The 19,641-nt window shown below is 43.6% G+C and overlaps 1 protein-coding gene across 1 annotated transcript; it reads left to right on the plus strand.

The window, feature by feature from the left end:
• Positions 1–154: 154 nt before the first annotated feature.
• Positions 155–19,521, plus strand: ESCO2 (establishment of sister chromatid cohesion N-acetyltransferase 2). Its single transcript, XM_052810229.1, has 11 exons — positions 155–191; positions 1,955–2,023; positions 3,576–4,581; positions 6,984–7,074; positions 9,982–10,042; positions 14,198–14,327; positions 15,905–16,036; positions 16,356–16,445; positions 16,924–17,067; positions 17,471–17,652; positions 18,838–19,521. Exons 2-11 carry the CDS (start codon positions 1,971–1,973, stop codon positions 18,974–18,976), a joined length of 2,028 nt encoding a protein of 675 aa, XP_052666189.1. The 5' UTR covers positions 155–191; positions 1,955–1,970; the 3' UTR covers positions 18,977–19,521.
• Positions 19,522–19,641: the final 120 nt, after the last annotated feature.

The raw sequence follows: 19,641 nt of genomic DNA on the forward strand, positions 1-19,641 counted from the left end.
GTTCCGGCGTCTGATTGGCTGTAAAACGGGTAGGGCGGGCGCAGAGCGGCGCGCCGCAGCTAGGCCAATGGCGATGAAATACAGCGTGAGTGACGAGGCGCTCGGCCAATGGTAAGGGGAAGGGCGGGCGGGCGGGAGAAGGCGCGCGGATTCGAAGGCGCGGGAGCGTTGGCGGCGGAGGCGGCGCTGAGGTGAGGGAGCGCGGTCGGGGCCGGGGGAAGCGGGGCCGGGCCGGGCTCATGCTCAGGTGCGTGTGGAGGACGGAGGGGTGAGGGTTTGGCGCCGTGTTGAGGCGTAGGGCTTGTGTGAGGGGGAACGAGGGGCGCGGGTGACAGGGCCTGGTGCGGTTCTGAGGCGCCTGTGTGGGCTGAGGGGGGAATTGCCGGGCCCCCGGCCTGACGTTGTGTTGGGAGGGGGGGGGGGGGGGGGGAGTGTGTGTGTGGATGTGAGGGGTGTGGGGCCCCAGGCTGGGGGCTTGGTGCTGTCCTGAGGTGCACCAGGCTCTACATACCGGTGTAGGTGGGGTGGGGGTGACGGGGGGGAGGCAGCGTGGGGCCCGGTGCCGGGTGAGGTGCGGGGAGGGGGCTTCTGGGGGGTTTGGGGGGCTTTGGTTAGGTCCTGAGGGGTGGGAGATGTGTGGGGTGCTGTGGTAAGGGGCTGGTGCCCCAGTAGGGTGTAGAGTGCCTGCAGGGTGCTGGGATGAAGGTCTGATGCAACACTGAGGTGTGGGGCTTCTGGGGTGAGGGGCTGGCTGGGAACTGGACTATGAGCATTTTGGGAAGGGGTGTGGGTGGCTGGGGCTGGCAGTGGAGAGCTGCTCTGCAGGGAGTGGCCTATGGGACCATCAGGTTAATAGTGCAAGTTATAACGATTGCCCTCCCCACCCCCACACCTTGACTCTCCTGCCAACAGTGTGTCCTTTCCTTATCTTCTCCCTTTCATCTGTACCTGATATCTTATTTCCCAGGTACCTGCCGGCTTGTTGTTGTTGCCCTGTGCTTCTAAGGTATTGCCTGCCCTCTCTTGAAATTCCCCTCTGCCAGCACTGCTCTGTGCTGAGGTTGTACAACTCCTGCTGCAGCTATGCAGCTCCTGGCTCGATCCTCTGCCTCCACGTGTGTTCTTGGTGTTCCTGGGCTTGACAACAGCTTGTCATGTCTGAGCTGTCATCAGTCAACACTTCCCCAAAACAGCAATGCCTTAACGCAGGCAGGTTAGGAGGAACTTCCCCCTACTGGTAGATTATTGAATAAATTATTATTTCTAGCAGTTCATGAGCTCTTATTACTAGTCTTCTTGGATACAGAGTATTTATTCTGGGGTTTCAGTTTTGAAAAGCCATGTAACAGAAAAGTTAATATTTTACGATAATGATCTCAAACTGAGAACAAACAGCGTCGAGTGTTAAACTGCTTTAAATGGCTACTGTGTTAATGAAGGCTAAAAAAGCATGGTTTATGGTATTTGGCAAGATGGGAGCTGGGAGAGAAACTCTAGAAGTCTGTTGGGTAAAGAGCTGTCTCGGCTGGGAGGTAAACGCCAGCGTGAAATCCTCACAAGAATAAACTGGCCGCAAATATAGGCAGGAGCAAGAAGGTTTCTAGGAATGTGTCAGGGAGGTCTGGAATGAGCTTTGCCAGAGACAGAAAGTAGAACTAATTTCTGAATTATCTGACTCCATTTTAGAAAACGGACTTTAGGATGCATTTGTTCATGATGACAGAATCTGACTTGACCTGGAAGATCTTTTCTGTGTGCGCTTGTTTTATGGCTTATGCTCAACTGAAACAGAGTCCTGTGTTGTTCTAGTCTCTGTCATGCCTGAACTGCTGCCATTCGGTGTTTTCTTCGCAGTCCCCCTCCTCCTCTTCCTTCTTTACTGATTTTTTTGTTTTGTTTTGTTTTGTTTTTTACTGGAAGTCTATTTCCACCTATTAAAATTGTGTTCTTGTAGGTGCTTTGGTGAAGACATGGCAGCTGTTACCCCACAGAAAAGGAGCCGTAGTTCTACTGATACTGATGGGTATGTTAACTTTTCATAGATTTTTGTTTTTCTAATAAAACCAGATTAATTGCTGCACATAGAATAAAATAGGTGTTTAAAATCCTTGAGAGCTTTTAATGTAAAATGGAAAAAATATTAAGATGCTTCTGAGACACAGTTAGCATCAGCCCATGTTTGTTATTCATTTTTATATTGTACTGAGCATCTTGAGAGGCTTCATCTAATATGTAGGGAAACTGAATCTAAAAATGATCTTCGATCTATAGCATAGCACAGAATTAGAAATGAGAAAAAGCCCTTACACTGAGCTGATACTTTGCAGGCCCACATTAGTAGGTTGCATTATTTTGCATTAGGGCATTTTTTTTCTGTTATTAAAGTAAAGTATCGTGTTTTGGCAGTCACCTCTGTCAAGTGCGTATCCCTGTACATGACACTTACACGCACACCTAGCCAGACATAACCAGTAGAAACCTAAAAACTGATTGTTTAGAAACTTAAGAAATAAAACCCCTGATGTTTGCTTTTCTTAGTGGTAAAGCCTCAGTCTTTCCCATTTGGAAAGACTTTGATATACAGTACAGAAATACTGAGGTCTGCACAAATTATCTGAATAGTCTTCTAGTGTTAACAGAAAAATAGTTCTGTTGTTATGTATACCTAAAAAAATTATGGATATTTTTTCCCCCTAAATCTAGTGGAGGAGGAGCTACTGGCCATGAACAAAAAGCTGAGTTTTAAATCCAAAAGAATAGCTTGTTTCTTATTCTTTAGTAACTCTACCAGCTGAACAGATTTTTCTCATGCTTGTTGTCTACTTCCCCCCCCCCCCCCCCCCAAATATTTGGGGGGGGGCTGGGGAGACCAAGAGTGAAGTTTGATTTCTGAATTGGAAAGACAAATCCCTGAGATAGGGTGTAAATACTCACTGAGGAAACGCCCCGCTATGTTGTGCACCAAATACGTTACAACCAGGAATGGCTGAACGTGTCCTTCATGTAAATGTATTATCTCCTTTTAGGCAGTATGTTCAGAAGCTATTAGTGATTTACTGATGAGGTTTGAGACTCTGACGTAGCTGTCAGAGTGAGATTTCAGTGCATGCCTTTCAGAAACTGCTGTAAAATATTGTGAGTTCCCCCCCAAGCTTTATCAGTCTTACATACAGGGGTGGGGGATGCACGAGCTTTTCAGAGGCACAAATCTGAGTCGACAGAGTTGGTCTGAAACAAATCAAACTTTTTTTTTTTCTCCTTAATCATGAATAGCGCTGATTCTGTCGGCAGCGTTCCAGAAAGTAGAATGACTGTTGTTCCCAGGTGCTTTAACAAGTTCAGGCAGGAAAATAGATTTGCTATTTAAAAAAAAAATTGTGGAGAATGGCGAGACAGTCTTAGGCCTTTTGATATTTGTGTATTATATTTTGTTATTTGATATTTGTATTTGTTACAGAGCATATACCAGTACAGGCAACTAGGCTGAGTGAAAATTAAGTGTTACTTAAGTAAAATAATAATTGAAAAGCTTTCAATAGTACATGTGATGTTTTGCTCTGTAATTATTTTTACAGTTCATCCTTGGCCTTTGAGACTCCTGTGAAAAAAATGATGATAGGCTTTGCTGAAGGTCTGTCTCCACTCAAGAAATCAAGAAATGATTGGTTTGCTTCTCAAATAAAATGGTTATCTAGCTCCAGTGATGACATGAAAGAAAATGAGGCTGTCCCGGTGAAGCCGGCACTGTCGAGGAGGCTGGATGTTTCACCCCTTCAGGCAGCCAGTGTTCCCACAGCCGTGCAGAGGGAGTCCTCAGGGAAATTATCCCCAAAGCCCGCTTCCTCGTACAAGCCCCTTATGCCTGTGGTGACTTTTTATAGCAAGGAAAAGCGATACCTTACTCCTCTTGAGAGGAAACAACTGAATGAGAACCACTCCTTGGGTGAGAGGAACAGGGAGGAAAATCTCCCAGCTGCCAGCAGGACTGAGAAGATGAACATGAACTTTAGCAGGAAAACAAGCTTAAAGCCAACCAAGCACTCAACAAGCTCCCAGCATGGCAAAACTGTCCCCAAAACACTTAAGAAGGCAAAAGGAGATGTACCAGTGGTAAAACCCAGTGTGGAGAAAGAGAATGTGAATTGCTTAATTAAAAAGAAGATGGATTCACCCTTCAGAGTCCTAAGCATGACAGTTAAACCAGCCCTGAAACTCCAGCTGGGAGCAGCGTTCTTTTCTGCCAGGAAGAAATCGCACTCTAAAAAACCAGTTGTAGACACTAAGTCTCTCCAGGGTCTCCCCAAATCTCTGCAAGAAAACGATCAGCCCAGACCACCGACAACTACAAAGTCTAATTCAGCTGATAGAAACAAAATTCTTGAGGCGGGTGGTATATTGAGAAGTATTTCTGTGCCTCAGAAGAAAGGAAATGAAAACAGGGAGGACTTTACAAGCTGTGCAAATCAAGACAGAGATTTGGCACGTGAAGGAAAAACATCTCCGCAAAAAAGCAGAAGCACCTCTGGTCGGTTTTGGGCTTCGAAGTCTGCAGCTGCAGGAGACAGCGATGCAGAGAATGTGGTAAGTAGAGGGGTCATCAGGACCCACAGAGGCCTTCAGGTGACGCACACAGAGCTTTCTGAGCAAGCTGGAAGTAACACGTGCTCCAGTTATTCGGACATAGGGGGTTTATTTAGATATATTCGTGGATTTTGCCTAGGAAATCTTTCACAGATTTATTCCTGCCTTACGAAGGCATAAAACTGTGGTAAACTTTCAGGAAGTTCTTGTCAGCATCCCCGTCTGTCGCTAGCTCTCTGTTGTGGTGAAATATTCCATTTATGACAGCTGAAAGGAAAGCTTTCTGCATGATGTTTTTCCAAAAGACAACATGTATTCTTTTTTTATGATAAAGGGCAGCTGAAAAAGAAATTTCTAAATGTTTTAACAAATGTAACAAATGCCGAGGCTGACCTTGCTGAGTTCTGTGGGAGGTCAAGAGCCCACATCCTGGGTGTTCTCCCCAGGTAACTGTTTGCAAAACCTTACCTGCTCAAAGCTTGGTGGAAGGAGGCGCTTCTCAAGTTCTGCTGCTGTGCTCCTTGAAACCAATTTTGGTTTTCCCCACCCGTGTGCTTCTCAGCCAGTGAAGTAATCAGAGAAAGCAAAATTGTTTCTCGAGTGTCTTTAGAGATTTCTCCTGGGTCACAAGATGTTGCTTGCTGGGACAGCCTGTGCTGTAATTCAAGTGGCACCAGCAGGCTTTGGTGTGGTCTGGGCTTATCTTTTTAGCGATTATTTTCTCAGCAGGAACTATGTGTGCTACTTCTGCAGCTCCCTTCTCCAAGGAAGTGAGGCTAAGCCCTGGTTTCCCATGCTTTAACAAACCAACAATGACTTTTCTGAGCTGTTCTGTGTTTGAAGAACTGTAACATTTTTGTATATCACTGAAGAGGTATAAGCTACCTTAGCAGTGAATACTCCTGGTGATACAAAAGTGTTGTTTGGGTAGGTTTTTTTTTAAATATACATTTGATTCTTGTGCAAATATGTTTAGCAGTGCCTGGATGGTTAAACTTTGCAATGAGTCTCACTTATTGTCAACCAGTTAATGCTTGCCAGACCTCACTTTTAATTTTAGGATTTGCTAGAGAATTGTTTAGTTTGGTATGTGGATTTCGCTTTCTAATGTGGTGCTTAGGTGTGAAAGGTAAGGGTGGCAATGGAACGCATGCAGCAGTAAAATACAAATTCAGAACAGGTTTGCAAACTGTTTCATTACACTTGATGTCATATTTTGCTGTTGCATTCTGGCATCTAAAACTTAGGAAAGTAGGAAAAGGCAGTGCAATACTACTGTAGTATTTTATACTGGGCATTGAAAGGAAGTAGTGAACAAGATGGGAAGCTGTTTTTATAGGGCTAATGTGTTCTATATTCCTGTGTCAGTTCAATAAAAGACAGTTTATTGCCTCCTTTGTTCACCTGCACTGTTTTAGTATCTCTCTCACATTCCTGACTTGATTGTCAATATGTTTTTACAATGCAGCATTAATAAACCACAAATGTTAGCTTGTGCAGTCTAACCTTGTACATGCAGTAAAAAAAAAAAAACAAACATGAAAGCATTTGATTCTGCTGTGATGGCAGTTTTTTGTGTTGGCAAACTATTTCTCAGAGGTTAACCAGAAGCATAGAGTGTTTGAAAAGGGAACGTAGTGACTTCGTTACCGCAAACTAAATACAGACCAAGTTTGGCCTTGATCTAGTCTCAGATTCTGCTACAGCCGGTTGCTTTGCCTGGTGACTGTCTAGCGTTCCTGATGGGAAATGATACGCTGTCATATATAAAAAGAGCAGAGTTCAAGGCAAAAATCAGTTTGGCAAACTTTCATTTTTATAGAACATTTGCAAGAGGCTTCCAAAAGCTGTGAAGATGCATAGTTGTAGACAGAGAATGAAGCAGAGTCCCAGAAATGCTGAGGTAAAGAAATGATACAAACCTCTACAGTTAAGATTTACTTAAAAACACAAGAAAAAAAACCCGCACATCCTGCACTAAAACAAAAGAAGGGGCATACATAGGTGTTAAGGTGTTGAGAATCAAAATCCACGATCATTGTCATAAGCTGAATTTGGTCTTACAGCAGTCAAAGGCAGGTAGATGAGAAATGTCAATGGTATGCCTCAAGGCTGTGAGCAACCTGCAGGACATGAACTTTTCCTCAGTGCTGGGATGCAATGTTTTCAGCAACACTTTCAAATTCAGCAGTCAGATGTAACTTTAATAATGGTGAGATGGGTAGTCTGCTAAGACTGCGTTTTGTTATTGGAAAATACAGCCATTGGTAACACTTCATAATGTCAATTAATGCTCATTGTGAAGGTCCCTTGAAGTGTATGTGATTCTGTAGCTGCTGTCTGAGAACTTCATCAACTGGAGAGTTTTTGTTTTGCTCTAAGAAAATTGTCTTAATTTATAGGATGTTGATGAAATCAGTTCTTCTACAACCTGTGAGTCAGATGATTGCATTATTCCTTCAAGTCAATCTCTGTGTAAGGCACATAAGCGAGGTAAGTTGGATTATACATGTCTTGGTCTATGACCTTTGTTGCTGTAGGAAAATGACACAGAAGAGACTTTGAAAATCTCTTAGGTTACTGGCTTTTCCCCAGCAGGATCAACTCTGCTGAATTCCCATGTTGTCCTATAATTTCGCGTTTAAATAAGCTGGACAGTGATGATGGAGATTCTGCTGTTTCCCTGATGAATCTGTTTTAGTGTTAAGCTGTATGTAAACTGTGTTTTATCCTGATGTCTAACCTATCTTTCCTCTTTGCTTTACTACATAGCCCATTCCCAGTAAGATTTGGGAAATTACCGTATTTGAAACCTATTATTATGTTTTTTCCCCATTCTTTTCTCCCTGGACTGTTACCCTGATTCTTTCAGCTTTCCTTTTTAAATCTTTATTTGTAGGCATCTGACTTTTTCGTTTATTTTCTCCAGACTGAGTCATGTCTTTCCTGGTACAGCACTCCCAAACAGATCTCTGTCTGAGCCTTACCAGCACTAATTAGCAGGAAGGGAGTGATTCATATATTTCACATGTAGTGAATGCATACATTTCCACAGGAAACTTTGTGAGATGCCTTTGGTTTGAGGCAGATGGTAACCCAAGTGTTTTACATGCAGCTGCTGCCCAGAGGGTTGATCCCTATCCCTTATTTTGCCCCGGCTTGTTCCCTATCCCTTATTGTGCCCCAGCTTGTTAAGTATAGTGGTTCCTCTCATCCTTATTTTAGTCTGTTTGTTTCTGTCCATTTTCCATACAAGAATGCTTTTTAAATTAAACTCTTAAATGCCCCTATGTGCTAGGTATTATCTACAAACTTATAAACTTATATTATTGTTTATTCCTGATGGTCACCGAGGAAACGCCACTCTATACTTTTTGTTTCAGCAGTGAATTATTAACAATAAGTACTTGAATATGATTTTTTTTTCCCTAGTCAACTTTGCCCCTTTTCTTATGGTTGGTTTACAGGGACCATATTTCCCTACTAATGCAAGGGAATTTTCAGAAGTTATATATTAATTTTAAGACATTTATTATTTTTCCTCTTGGGGATAACAAGTGATAATAAAAAGAAAATATGTTGCTTAAATATTATTTTATTAAGGCAGACTAATGTGTTGGCCTTTACCTGCTGTCTCATCTTCCAAGTATGCACTAACATGTGCCAGTATGTTTGCAGGAGTTGAGGTCATGTTATTTTATCCTAATTTCCTGGTTTCTCCATTTTTTCCATTTTAAAAATAGGCAGCATTCGCTATTCTAGCCTCAGCAGCCCTGGGTTAATTCAATCCTTGCTAGCCTGAAAAGTTCTAATTTATCTGAGTGTTCTCTCAACATCTTTCCCCAGTTGTGGAAGTTCAGATCTCCTTTGTGTCTTAATTGCGCTAATGATCTCATCACAACTAATTCTTTTACTGATGACTGAAATAAAGCGCTAGATTATTTGTTGTCATTTGTCATCTGGTTTTGGTGTTTCCTCCTCTTTTGGTAGCAGAAACTTCTGGATTTTCCTCTTGCTGCTACAGGATTCTTTCCTGGTACTGTGGCCTTCCCAGGTAGCACTCAGTTTTCAATTTGGCATTTCTCCTTTCAGTCCTTCGTGTTGCTGCCCTGCTTTCCCCTGGTTTCTACTCTCTTTGTGATTCCTTGAGTTTCCAGTGAGAGGAAAAAGTCATGATTTAGCTGTGTTTGTCTCTTACTCCACTTCTTTCTGGCACATCTGGTCTTAATCTGTTTCTTGGAGAAATTGCCAGCACTCCTGAGCTTCCTTCCCCCCACCCCTTTAGTCTTGCTTTGCATGGGAACTTATTTATCCACTTTTGGAACGTAGTGAAGTCTGTTTTCTTGAAGGTCACCATTTCTCCATGCCGCCTCCTCTTGTTCTGAGGAGTGGCATGCTCTGTGCTGCCAGCCACTTTTCTTTATGCTACCTCCAGCTCTGTATAAAAGCCTCCTGTTACTGTGTTTTCTACCTGTTTATAAAGCTGTTGCCATCACATTCCCAAAGATTGCCTGACATTATTTGCCTGCTGGCACCTTTCCCAAGAAGTGCCTTGGCCCTCTAAGATGCTACATTTCTAGGAAGCCGTAGGCTTTTTATTGTTTGTTAGTGTCATCTTCATGACTCCTCACGATCTTTTCCACTACTGATATTAACAAGAGACTTTTTTATTGTGTCCTGTTTCCTAGAAACAACTGGTTCATCTTCATGGTATGTTTTTTGGCGGCTGTTAGGGCCACTCTTCTGCTTATGTACTTTACTATGTTTCTGTAATTCCTATGAATTCTCTGTCAAATATCTGTGAATGCAGTTGAAGTATGAGAACAGAAAGCAGCCTAGTACCTAAACTTTTTATACTTGAGGGAAAATATATTCCTAACTAATAATTTGCCTTGTTTTACTTATCAAAGTCTTTGCTAAACTATCCTAAAACTTGCAGCTTGTGTGCTGTAACCTGGCGCTGAGCCCATCATTTCCCAGCTTCTCTAGGATGAAGAAGCTATAGGTTCAGGCTGCCTCAGCCGAAATAATGGAAAATGGAGAAACCTCTGCTTGATTAACACTCTTAATTAATAGCCAAGGAAACACTAGACTAGTGCAGCGGAAATTTCTGCTTTGTAATTCCGATGTGAGAGGGGAAAGTACCAGATAGCCTGATCAATGTTACTTCAGTGGATTGAAGGTAATTATGGCTGGATACCATTCATGGACACAACCTTTATATACTGCAGTATCAACAGCTTCCCTGTACTCTTATAAGCTCTTGTCTATAGAGTTCAATTTCACTCTTGTGTATCATTTTGAAGTCTCATTGGTGTTTGAATTTCTGTTTCCATGTATTGACATGTTCTGCAACTAGAAAGGATTCTAAACCACAATAACTTCATTCATCTTTTCCAGCATCTGCTTCAAATGCTGTTGTCTACCCCATATTCAGTGTACCCCCTGCCAGCAAGAAAAGGTAGGCTTATCTTTGCTAAGTCTCTCCAAGAACGATCAGAAGTGTCATATCTGCAGAATCTTTTTTTTTTTTTTTTTTTGAAATTATAGTAATTCTAAAAACAATAGCTTAGCTTTCTCGCAATCCTTGTAAGGTTTGGGAGCCTGGGGTTTTTACTGGGTTGGCTTTTTTTTTTCCTTTTAAAGGGAAGATGAAAGATGAAAGTTGTGTTGGTTTAGGGGGATACTAGCCTGTGAATAGGGAAATACACATTTGCTTACTGTCTGTAATACATTTTACTTGTGAGGTTGTACATATTATTTAGCTGAATTTTTTTTTTTTTTTTAACGAAAAAGGAAATAATAGTTTTCTCTTAGCTGTTGCTAATGATAAAATCATTAGAACAGGGGGGACTGTTTCAGGATATATTCATCACCAAGAATGCCGTAGCCTTGGTGGTGTTTGGGCCCTGTAGAGGGGTTTTTATTTATACTACTTCTGTAGTGTTCTGTATCTCCCTATCTGGAGTGTCCACAATGAGCAGTAACTTTCAGTCTTTATGTACTGGCCATTCATTAGGGACCTGCACCTCCCATCAGCCAGAGACCCTCGACAGCACTAACTACAAATTTGAGTAGGTACCAGAGTTGTCAAAACAAATTGTCTTTACTTGGACAGTACTTGGCAAGTGCAGTGGCAAGGTATAACATTGCCTGCTGGCCATACAATGAGCAGAGAGGCATTGCTGTCCCTCACTAGAGTCTAATAAACGGTATGGGTTTCTGTATATATGTTTAAGTCTGCACTGTAGACGGCAAACGTGTGTGTTCATAAGTTTACTACACCTACATCACCAATTGGTATGGCAGTGATGGCTCTGGCATGTGCATTCTTGCTACATTTGAAGAAATTCTGTGTTGCAAGCAACCTTTTGAGCTAAGTTTGTGTACATCAGCTACAGCATGTGAAAATTTGACTCTATGTTTAACTGGGCCAGTTAACTCGTTGATTTACTCATTGAGTAACGCTGGAAAGGCTGACAGGGCAGGTCAGTAACTCTGCTCAGGCCAGTCTGTGGCTCTTGCAGGAACTGGCAGCTTCTCTGTTTCTGTCACAGTCAACCTCCTTTACCAGTTAAGCCTACAGTATTAATTTTTAAACTGTTGAAATGTCTCACTCTTGGGGAAGGCACTGGCTTACTGGAGTTGTACAGAGCTAAAGATTTCAGAAGGCTTGTTATTGTGGAATACCCATGTTCTTTAAATTTAGTGTCAAACTGAACTTTCTCTGCCATAAGGTTCATTGCTTTTCAATAGTAACTTTTCCTGTGATATGCTTTTGTAAATATTACAGTGCTGTGGCTAATGCTGACCAACATCTTCACTGTTAGCACTTGGGGAAGTATTTGTGTGCTATACAGAAATCACCTGAAGTGCAAAGATCATTAACTGCACTGGTCAGGTGTGTTTTGTATTGCACTTTTTTTTTTTTTTAACCTGAAAAATTTTAGTACAGCAACACTAGGTAGAAGCACACTCAGAAGTTTTGATCTAGGTGCCAAAGAAAAGGCAGAAGTTGTAATAAAAATGGGTGAAAAGGATTAACGGAAGCACTTGCTTCTCTTCCACTTTCCCATGTTCACCTGAGTGGGTATTTTGTAAGTTTGCTGGGCGATGTTTGCGTCCTGGTTTTGGCTGGGACAGAGTTAATTTTCTTCCTAGTAGCTGGTACAGTGTGTTTTGGATTTAGTGTGAGCATAATGTTGATAACACACTGATGTTTTAGTTGTTGCTAGGTAGCGCATACCCTAAGTTAAAGATTTTTCAGTTTCCCATGCTCTGCCAGCAAGCAGGTGTACAAGAAGCTGAGAGGGAGCACGGCCAGGACAGCTGACCCGAACTAGCCAAAGGCACATTCCATACCATAGGACGTCATGTTCAGTATATAAACTGTGGGGACTTGGCCAGGAGGGGCTGATCGCTGCTTGGGCATTGGTCAGCGTGTGGTCAGCAATTGCACTGTGCATCACTTGTCTTTACTTGGGTCTAATTTCTCTCTTTTTGTTATATTACTTTTAATTATTACTATTTTTTTATTACTGTTGTTGTTAGCATTATATCTTATTTTACTTTAGTCATTAAATCTTTCTTCTCTCAACCCACAAGTTACTTTTCTTTTTTTGATTCTCCTTCCCATCCCACTGCAGAGTGAGCGAGCGGCTGTGTGGTGCCTAGTTGCTGGCTGGGGTTAAACCACAACAGTTTGCTATTTACTGTGATGGAAATGAAGCACAAGCATGTGAAGTTTGCTTTTTGATTCTGTAAAAAGCATGATATTGCTAAATTACTTGCAGGCACTGGGACTTCTTACTCATAAGGTGTGATTGTACTACCTGGTGTCTGTGCTTCTGACTAGCTTATTTCTTCGTCAATTTGCTGTTGTACTCGTAGACCTCTAGTGGAAAAAGACTTTTTTTCTCACACAAGAACCAGAGCTACTAATGCCTCTCCCATATTGAATCAACTTCTTGATACATTTTGTTAACAATAAAAGCATTCTGAGATGAGTTTATTGTGAACATAAAAAAAAACCACTTAAAGTTGCTCCTAAAAGAGCCAAAATAAGCTTTCCAAAACATGTTGCGCTACTGTAGTCTTCTGCCACAGAAGTGTTGAAAGAGAGATCTGATTGCAATATTTGCTTTGCTTCCTCATGTGGCTTTTCAAATACCTTCCGTGGTGCAAGTGGAACCGTGGAATATGTGGAAATCCTGGTGTTTGTGATTAACTGATAATCAGTCTTGGATTTGCAGTTGCCTCCTGGGAAGCTGATGAGCACAAGCTTTTCCTACATGAAATCTCTGCTTTGGAAATTCTCCTTAGTATCCAAATCTATAAAATTGTTTGGTGTATCTCTAAATTAGTTCCATATTAAGGTTCACTGCACAATAGTTAAAATGTCCCATTTGAAGATTGCTTAAGAAATGCCACCTTACATGCAGAAGTCTAAAGGTAGGTTAGAAAACCTGTGCGATTATTAACATCCCTAACAATGTGCTTCTCTGTAGCTGAAGCCTACATTGTAAACCTAAGAATTCATATAAAGCCTCCATGTCTGGATCTGAATATGAAAAATTCCTCTTGGCCTTGCTTTGGTCCGCTTCCCTTTGGGAGCATGTCCCTGCTAGATGGCAGAGGAGAGCTTAGCCCGAGCACCAAGGGTTTTTCCTGAAATGCTGCTGATCCCCTGGTCTAAAGGTGGTGTTGGCGTGAGGATCTGGGACTTGTGGTGGTGAAGCAGGAGCTGAGTGGGGAAGCGGTCTGGGGACCCCAGGGGTAGACAGAGTGTGGGCTTGAGACCAAACTATGGTGATTCTTGGCCAAAGCCTTGTCACATGTTCTTGTACACCGTGATCGAAACCTAGATGAAATGCTTCGTAGGTTATTGGAGTTCACTTTTTCACTTTCTTCCCTTTTTTCCCCTTGAGGGGAGAGTGGTGTTGATGTGGTGTGCACTCTATAGTCAGCTTTCCTCACAAAATTGGGAACACTCGAAGCTTTGTAAGATGACTTCAGACGATGCTACTTCCCCTGCTGAGTCTGGCAGGGTAGGACCCTTATCCTTGCCTCTTATCACACTGTCCAGGAGTCTGGCACAGATTCCTGAGCTGCTCAGACCAAGCTGAGGTACTGTGGGTTGCAGTGCGGTCATGCAGCGAGGCACATGCTCACATTTCCAGGTATTCATAGTCACATCTCCCTGTGTTCATCTTCCCGAGCCCTTTGATGATTGCAGCTGCAGCAGCACCTATTTCCTCACCTGCAGTTTCCATACTTCACAGGCCAGGCCCCCTGCTGCTCAGTTTGTTGTGTATCCCTTCAACTGTTGAAGGAGCTGCTGAATTTCCAATATCCTGGAAAGGGATGGCTGTGGAAGTGAGAGAGGTGCTTAATCAAGAGTTATTTAACTTCTGATACAATTGTGGCGCTTCCTAGAGCCCCTGTCCTTCCCTCCCTCTCCCAGGGAAGCTGGCACCACAGCCGTCAAGAAGCTATGCTGTACCTGGCTTAGTTTGGGGTGTTCTGTAATAAGAGTCGCTACCCTGCCCTGGTACCCAGCGTGTAATGTTAACCTTTGTCTGCAGTGACTAATTTTCATCTCTGAAATTATTTTCAGGATGCAGGCTACGCTGGATGAACTGACTTCTCTGTTTGGGTCCAGCCCACCTGCAAAAACATCTCACACCTCGCAGAAAAGCAAGAAGGCAAAAAAGCTCTGCAAGCGCTCCAGAGATCAGATGATCATTGTAAGGTTCCCCTCGGGGTGTGCTGGGTCCTCGGGGTGACATGGTGGTGAGGAAACAAGAAATATGTCTTGAGTCTAACAGATAAGTAGATTTCCTCACGTGTAAACCTCAAACCAAGCACACTGTGACGACAGTAACACGGCAGTGATTAACGTATTTAGCACTTTAGGACAGGGTAGTAGCTGGGAAACACATTGTTATGGTTTCCCTGGGACTAACACTTTATTACATTTTGGAATTCAAAAGAGGTTTATGTAACATAATATTTAAAACAAAACAAAAAAAGCCAAAGAGGAACTCAGCCAAGCCTGTATAGATGCTATAGGAGTGAATTTGGCTGGATAATTTTCCTTTCCCACGGCTTCCTGGCCCGCTGCGCGAACAGAGTCAGCACAGCACTGCAACCACAGCGGCAAACGTCAGCCAGGGCAGCACAGGAGCAGGAATGTGCGAGCGAGAGCTGAGCCTGAACGGAGCTCGCTCTGTTAACGAGTGGGTGCCTCTTCGGTAGCTCCCTGTCTGCCTTCCTGCTGCTGCCCTTCGGTGTGGAGTACTGATTTTGGAGCAGCAGGAGGCCAAACGGTGTTATTGAGGCTCGCGTGTCATCTAGCTATCACACGTATGGGTTTCCAGAAAATACGCCCTCAGCGATGAGTAATTTTTTTAGTAAACCATTTGTTCTCACTTGGTGACATGCAGACGTTTTCAAGCCTGTTTCCTGAGGGAACAGGGCTTATGTGATCATTCTCATCTGCTGATCTGCCTTTTCTAGCACCTTTTGAGTCATTTGGATGGTTTCTGTCAAATTTGAGACCTCACAGATACAAAGTTTTGAGTGTTTTGAAAACTGGTCCCCATGGAAGGGAGAAACCCAGATGAATGCCTGTGCTGAGAGGAAAGCAGCAGCATGTATTCAGCAGCCATCGCTACCCTGAACATGGGTGGCTGGCCAGCCACAAGCTCCAAGCCTGCCTGGCACGCCTCAGCTGCGTGTCGAACTGCTGGGCCCACGAGGGACAGACTGTGGGTGCTGTGACATGGGGAGGAAGCCCGAACTGGGATGTGGGGAAGGGAAAGCAGCTGCTGCAGTATCGGCCAGTGCAGAGAAGTAAGATGAGTCCTTAACAAACCACGCTTCACTTCACCTCACTACTTAAAGAGCAATCTGCTGTTTGCTTGCACAACTGGCATTCAGTTCCTTCTCTTCCCCTCCCTGTGTACTGACAGAGATAAAAATGAAGTTATTTTTAGATAACTGATGAAAACACAGTACAGAGTTTTCCTTTGTTTTTTTGTGGTGCTCTTTTACATTGTTTTCTCAGTGAATATGTTGCTGAACTATTTCAAGACTTGTTCCAAATAATGCATTGATTGTATTCCCTGGATAATTTAATGCTATAGAGTTCTGAATATTCTGCAAATAAGCAAAAGCTTGTCCTCCTCTCCACAGATTCAAATGAAAACAAATACTTGAATCTTTGATGATTGTTACTAGAACTAATTCTCAACCTCATTCTTTAAACTGAACATGGTTTTGAACAGCTTCAGAGTGCTTAGCTGGCTCTGTTTCTCACTAGGATGCCGGTCAGAAGCATTTCGGTGCCATAGTTTGCAAGTCGTGCAGCATGATCTACACGGCTGCTAGCCCGGAGGATGAAGCCCAGCACATCCAGCACCACGAGAGATTCCTCGAGGGACTCAGATATGTGGTAAGGTGATGGCTGTGCTCGCAGCTCAGCTGAAGAACACGGGGAAGTGGTGTGTGATAGCCAGGTACAAAGTCAAGACAGCTGCAGGCAAACGTTTTGTCATCCAGAGGGGAGGTTAAAGTGTAAGTTAAGCAGTTCCAGCAACTGTCTGCCTTCATCAGTTTGATGAATATGACTTGACTTTATTCCTGAAAGCTGGAGTGGTTCAGATTACAGCTTCATCTGCCAGAGTCTGCACTGAATCACTTCCTCTCTCTTGCTAGACCACTAACTTGTTGTTTGTTTTTTGGTTGTTTTTTTTTTCCTCCCTCTGTGGCAGGGTTGGAAGAAAGAACGGGTTGTGGCAGAGTTCTGGGATGGGAAAATCGTATTGATTCTTCCAAATGACCCAAAATATGCCGTCAAGAAGGTACATGTTTGTTTATTTTGGGGTTTATGTTGTAGATTAGCTTTCTGCTGGCTCAGCTCCTGGAACTACCTCAGTGTGTGATCATACATTGCTTGACAGTGCACAGGGTGAACAGGAGAGCTGAACGGGGTTGTGGCAGCAATCTAGGTTGCTGTGGACACCCACCCTGACACATCCTAACCCTGTTCCCTGTGCTGAAGCTCTTGTTCTTACACCACCAGCATAACCTGATCCTTTCAGGCCCAAGGACTGGGTTGAGAGGCAAGGGTAGAGGACTGCACTGAGCAAGAGGTGTAGAGGGATGAAGACACAAGTGAGAGCCTGTTCTTTAACATTCTCTACACAGTTAGAGCCTGATCTTGTGTAAGCACAGGCTTATTTGGGGGAACGAGTCCACTTTCTGACAGGTTTCATGCCAGAGTCAAAGAATGTGCGCATTGGTTCCCTAACACACCTCTCTCCGGTTTTGTTTTCTTAGGCAGAAGATGTGCGAGAAATTGTAGATAATGAATTGGGATTTAAGCAAGTTTCTTTGAGCTGCCCAGCCAAGACTAAAGTATACTTGTTTGTGTCCAATGAGAAGATGATTGTTGGGTGCTTAGTGGCTGAATCAATCAAGCAGGTACATGTTATTAATATATGGGGAGGGGCTGAAATTGCAGGCTGGGGCTGTTTGCCTAAGCCTGTGTATTGGAAATCCTGGCTTAGGGCAGGAGGGGGGAAAATAAAACTAAGGAAATAAAACAAAAAAACAACCAACCAAAAAAACCACAACAAAAAAAAAGAAATTAAGGAAAAGCTTGTGCTTTTGTCAGGTTGAGACGTTGCTGGCAGGAGTTAGCTGAGTTTGCACGGCTGATACTGCAGGGAGCTTGCATCTGAGCCTGGTTTGGGTTCTGGTTTACCTTGCTGGGTGGTGGTCTGACTTGTAAGAGAGCAGAAGGCAAGGCTGGGAGCACAGGAGGGTCTGTGGCTCCGCATCCTGTTGGGAAGGAGCAGTTTGATGCCTCTGCTTGTCCCTGCAGGCTTTCCGGGTGCTGTCCGAGCCAGGAGCTGTGCCGTCCTCTGGCCAGGACGCCCTGCAGCACCACCGGGCTTGGCGCTGCTCCACGGAGCCGGAGCCTGCCGTCTGCGGCATCAGCAGGATCTGGGTGTTCGGCCCGATGCGCGGGAAGGGCATCGCCCGTCACATGGTGGACACGGTCAGGTAGGGAGAGGTGGTGGGAGGGCAGCGGGGAGCCGGGATCCCAGCTGGGATTTATCCTTGGGGGGGAAATGATGATTGCAGCAAAAAGTGTTTAGAAGGAACTTAGGGAAATGGATAAACTTGTATCGTTAAACAAGTCTGGAATCCCCACTTCATAGTGGAAGGATATCAAATGGACAGATATTATATGTATATCTAATATTAAAGTAATATTTTTATTTAAAATCTGACACAAGTGTGGGCCATGCTGTTAACTACTGGGTATAACCAGAACACAGAGCTACATGGACTGGATTTTCCAAGAGAAACTGTGCTTGTTGGGAAAATTTTTATTTTTTTACTGGTCAAGTTGATGGGCCCAAACACTTGAGTTTTTCCAGGCAGGAAATTCTGAGCTTTTCAAGCTCAGACGAAACTGGGAGGAAGACTTAAAAACTTCCCTTCATCTGTTAATATGGACTGCCTTGAGGGGGAGCTTGGCAGTCCATGAGCCTGTAATAGCACATATCTTCTTTGTGTCATATCTGCTCACTATGTGTATATAAAATACAGACATATAAAGTATATGAGTACATATGTGTATAATTTTATATATTTATAATCATTCATTATTGTATCTGGAGCTCAGTATTCTGTAAATTCATCAGCCGGTGTTTGGTCTCCGCTTCCTCCCATGGTTAGGGTTTGATGTGCTACCTCAATGACACCTTCCAAACCTACAGGCCGTGTGAGCCAGCTGGACCTGGGTGACCTGTGGGTGCCCACGAGAGTCCTGGCACTGCTGTGGTGGACTTCACTCAGGAACTGTTGCAAGATATTTAACTGAAACCTCTGGGTTTCCACGTAAAACTGTGCGTGTGGGTTTTCTACCTGTATGCGGTCTTACATTATCCTTCTTGCTAATTTTAAAATGCCTCCTGGTTCCTGATTACGCCAGAATCTGAGGGCAAACTGGCATCTTGCAACGATCTTCTCTGGTTTGAAAGTAAAGTGACAGAAGAAATAACAGCTCCCTGCAGAAAGAGGAAAACACCCCTGTGTTTTAGGGGTGTTCTAGGAGTCTGATAAAGCAGCCGGCTGGTTGCAGCGCACCAATACCTCTGCTTTCTCTTTCAGGAGCTTTCTCTTTCAGGAGCGCATGTACGGCTGCTACCTGAGCACTAATGAAATCGCTTTCTCTTTCAGGAGCACATTCATGTACGGCTGCTACCTGAGCACTAATGAAATCGCCTTCTCTGACCCGACACCAGACGGCAAGTTGTTTGCAACAAAGTACTGCCAAACCCCTAACTTCCTTGTTTACAATTTTATTTATAACAACTGATTCAACTTGGTTATTGCAAGTTGAGGTTTGTTGAAATCATCTAAGATAATTTGTGTGTTTAAAATAACACTTAAGCGTTGTTACCTGCCTAAATGCTGTTTTCCTGCTGAGTGCTTGTTCTTCCTCCCCTTGTGAGCAAGTTTGGGGAGAGTGTGTCACTTTGTGTACAGAGTTGTGTTGTATTTTAGTGTGTGCTGTGAAACCTTGCTTGGATTTTGGGTAGGGGTTTCTTCTGAAACTAAATTTTATTGCGAGTAACTTAATTTCTTTAAAAGGTTTAATTAATATAAATATGGCTGATTTCTACCTGTGTAGGTATGTAATTGAGCTCTCTGCAGTTTGTGCGCTGTAAAGGGCTTGTCTGGGGTAGAAGCCTTAGTACAAGCAGTTACTAAATTTATGCACAGAGGAGTAGGAGATGTCTTAAAACAACTGACTCGTGGCAGGACTTCTCCCAGTGTGTAAGACCTGGAACCCTCACGGTGTTGTGCTGCAGGGGAAGCTGTCACGGGAGCTGCCTTCTCAATAAAATGTGTGAAATGCTGCTCGAGCTTGTTTCTGTGCACAGAAGAGATGTGGGAATGCTTCCAATGCTCTCCTAATTGAGGAGTTCAAAGAAGGCAGCAGTGGCTGAAACAGAAGCTGAGGGCTGCGTGGGGGAGCAG

The sequence above is a fragment of the Harpia harpyja genome, chromosome 15 (assembly GCF_026419915.1).
Source record: "Harpia harpyja isolate bHarHar1 chromosome 15, bHarHar1 primary haplotype, whole genome shotgun sequence".
In the NCBI taxonomy this organism is placed as follows: Eukaryota; Metazoa; Chordata; class Aves; order Accipitriformes; family Accipitridae; genus Harpia; species Harpia harpyja.

Coding starts and splice junctions, on each gene's coding strand:
- ESCO2 (XM_052810229.1), top strand. CDS start 1,971: ATGGCAGCTGTTACCCCACAGAAAAGGAGCCGTAGTTCTACTGATACT. Junction 2,024..3,575: donor AGTTCTACTGATACTGATGG/GTATGTTAACTT, acceptor TTATTTTTACAG/TTCATCCTTGGCCTTTGAGA. Junction 16,446..16,923: donor CAAAATATGCCGTCAAGAAG/GTACATGTTTGT, acceptor TTGTTTTCTTAG/GCAGAAGATGTGCGAGAAAT.